At 34.6% G+C, this 2,627-nt stretch overlaps 1 protein-coding gene across 1 annotated transcript; it reads right to left on the bottom strand.

Annotated features, from left to right (window-relative positions):
- Positions 1 to 2,627, bottom strand: LOC143541152 (uncharacterized). Its single transcript, XM_077034048.1, has 3 exons — positions 2,184 to 2,627; positions 949 to 1,406; positions 1 to 561 (listed from the first exon to the last, which is right to left on the bottom strand). The coding sequence occupies exons 2-3, from the start codon at positions 1,330 to 1,332 to the stop codon at positions 103 to 105; spliced, it is 843 nt and encodes a 280-aa protein (XP_076890163.1). The 5' UTR covers positions 1,333 to 1,406; positions 2,184 to 2,627; the 3' UTR covers positions 1 to 102.

The raw sequence follows: 2,627 nt of genomic DNA on the forward strand, positions 1-2,627 counted from the left end.
TAACCAAACTCACACTAGCATTTTCATAGTTTTGACACTAACCAACATCCAACAAAACTGCAATCTTATTATTTATTTACAATAAACAACACAAACCCGTTATCACGACCCAAAACGCGAGGTAGCTTCAGCAACCGATGACAGATGTACCCTCTCTCCATACCTCTTCATAAAACTACTCCCACATAACCGCTCTTGATTCCCAACATGAAACTCAACACCACCACCCGACTGAGGCTCGGGTTCAACAAACTCAACAAACTTTTCTTCATGTTCCACCTTGTAACCCGTGCCCGAAGAAGAGCTTCCACCACGTTTTCTAACTTGCTTTTTGTCTTTAGTTTTGCTTCCACGTGATGTTTTGCTCCCGTGCTTTTGCTTGTTCTTTGAATTCCTTTTGCTGTGCTTTGAAGACGATTTGTTGTTCGTTACAACATGTGAAACTGAAGTAGAAATTGGATCGTACACGTCTGGGGCCCACTTTACAGTTAACTCTACAGGTGGAGCCACTCCACGTTTCTCACGGCTGCCTTTCATTGCAGATACAGGCTTCAAACGGGCCTGCGAGTTAATACAAGAGATTTAAGCAAGAGTTTATGGAAACATTGCAAACGCAAAATGTGGAGTTATTTAAATAAATAGGTCGGGTATGAAATCAAGCAAAAAAAAATTTCCAGTAGAAGTTAAAAAAATCTAAGATCACGTTAATCTGATACACTTTGGCCATATTATTCTTAAAAAATACTATAATGTCTAATGTGTTAAATACTGACACATAAAAATCTAGTTTCTGAATAAAGTATGGTAGACTTTATGCACTAAAATACAACTTGTTCATAAGTAAACAGGTAGAAATTGTTGCCTATTTAAATACTCCACCAAATCAGTACAAACAAAGTTACAAAACTGACTTATTAGCGTAAAGATCACAGCAGTATGAATACTTACAGGCAAAGATATGGAACGGAAGGCAGATGGATCATTAGGTTTAATGTTGTCACCATGTGTTGATAACTCACTTGTGACGCTGTCTTGATGAGAAAATGTTTTACCCGAAGACGGGAAAGTTGCGTGCTTGCTAAGACACTTTTCAGGGGCTTGAACTATTGTTTTACTCGAAAGAAACTCACAATTTTTAAGGGGTGCTGACAAAGTTGAATCATATTCTATGGTATCTTGAATGTTAAGATTCTTTGTCACATCAACACTGAGTTCATCCATAGAAAGAGATTTTTGGGCTTCACGAGTAGATTCGTTTGTATTCTTACACGACTCATGATGATCATCAGTCTTATCAGTATTTAACAAACTAATTTCAGAGCAAATATCCATTGGCACCAATCAAGATCTGCAACCGGCTTGCAAGATATGTTCAAACTCTCCAAAGGCCAAAACGTTAAAGAAACCTATAATAAAACAAGAATCTACTGTAAATTTAATTTGAAATTCACATATGCAAACTCACAAACAATCTAAACTAGATTATAATTATACTCTTGTATAGGTGTGCAGAAAAGTCGTTTAACAGAGCCAAACCAAATTAAACTGCATTCCCGAACCAAAACAAAATTCACGAACATAACCAAACCAAAACAAAATTAACCAACACAATCGAATCAAATGTTAGACACGAACTAATCTTGTAAAACTATAGGGCTGGAATAAAAAGGAAAGACACGACATGAAAAGACACGATCACTTTTGGCTTTAGACACGAAACCGACACGGTAACTAATCTTGTCATGTTCTCCAAACATGAACATGAATATGTTCAAAAACAAATTTACACGACATAACCTATTTAGCAACCTATTTAAGAACACAATAACTAATACATATGTAAGGAAACAAAAATTGCCAAAAGTTCATGAAAGTCTTAAAAAATACATAAATACATAATCATCCATAAAAATCTTCATTAATACATAACATGCTTCAATAAAATATCAAACTTTTCAACTTAAAATATATAAACAGTGATTATTAACAGATATTACACACGTCAAACCCAAACCCAAACCCAAACCTGTTAATATCCGTGGCTCGTGTTAACCAAATGCCAGCCCTATGTAAAACCAAATGTTACACTACACAAAATCCCCAAATTAAATGCACCTGTTATCATATTTTATCTTAGAAACACATAACCAAAACCATATTATTAATATTAAAATCAACAGTACCTTTTGTAGCAAGTAATATAGATCTCTGATGATGAAGGTCAACCGGTGTAGAATACGATAACCCGGATAATAATATATTATATTATTATAATAGAAGCTAACGAATTATATAGGAAACAAGAAAAGAGAGAAATTGAAAGCGATTGTTAACTAAGATTACCACGACGATCACTTTTTTCAAGATGGTGTTTTAAACGATTAGAATACGAACGACCCACATGATGAGCTAAAAGAGGAGGTATAATAATAATATTATTATTAATATATTCAATCGAATGCATTGTAATTCGATGCTCTTATTTGCCCCAAATGTTTCAAACCCTAAATTGGTCAATTGGGTCAGATCTGCAAAAGAGATTGATTATGTGAGTTTGAGGATCCAGAGTCGGTGATCGGAATCGAAGAACATGGTTTCTTTCAAGATTGAGAGAAATAATAATAATA

The sequence above is a fragment of the Bidens hawaiensis genome, unplaced genomic scaffold (assembly GCF_021521415.1).
Source record: "Bidens hawaiensis isolate Kalapana, Puna unplaced genomic scaffold, B.hawaiensis_p1.1 tig00012472_1, whole genome shotgun sequence".
Classification (NCBI taxonomy): domain Eukaryota; kingdom Viridiplantae; phylum Streptophyta; class Magnoliopsida; order Asterales; family Asteraceae; genus Bidens; species Bidens hawaiensis.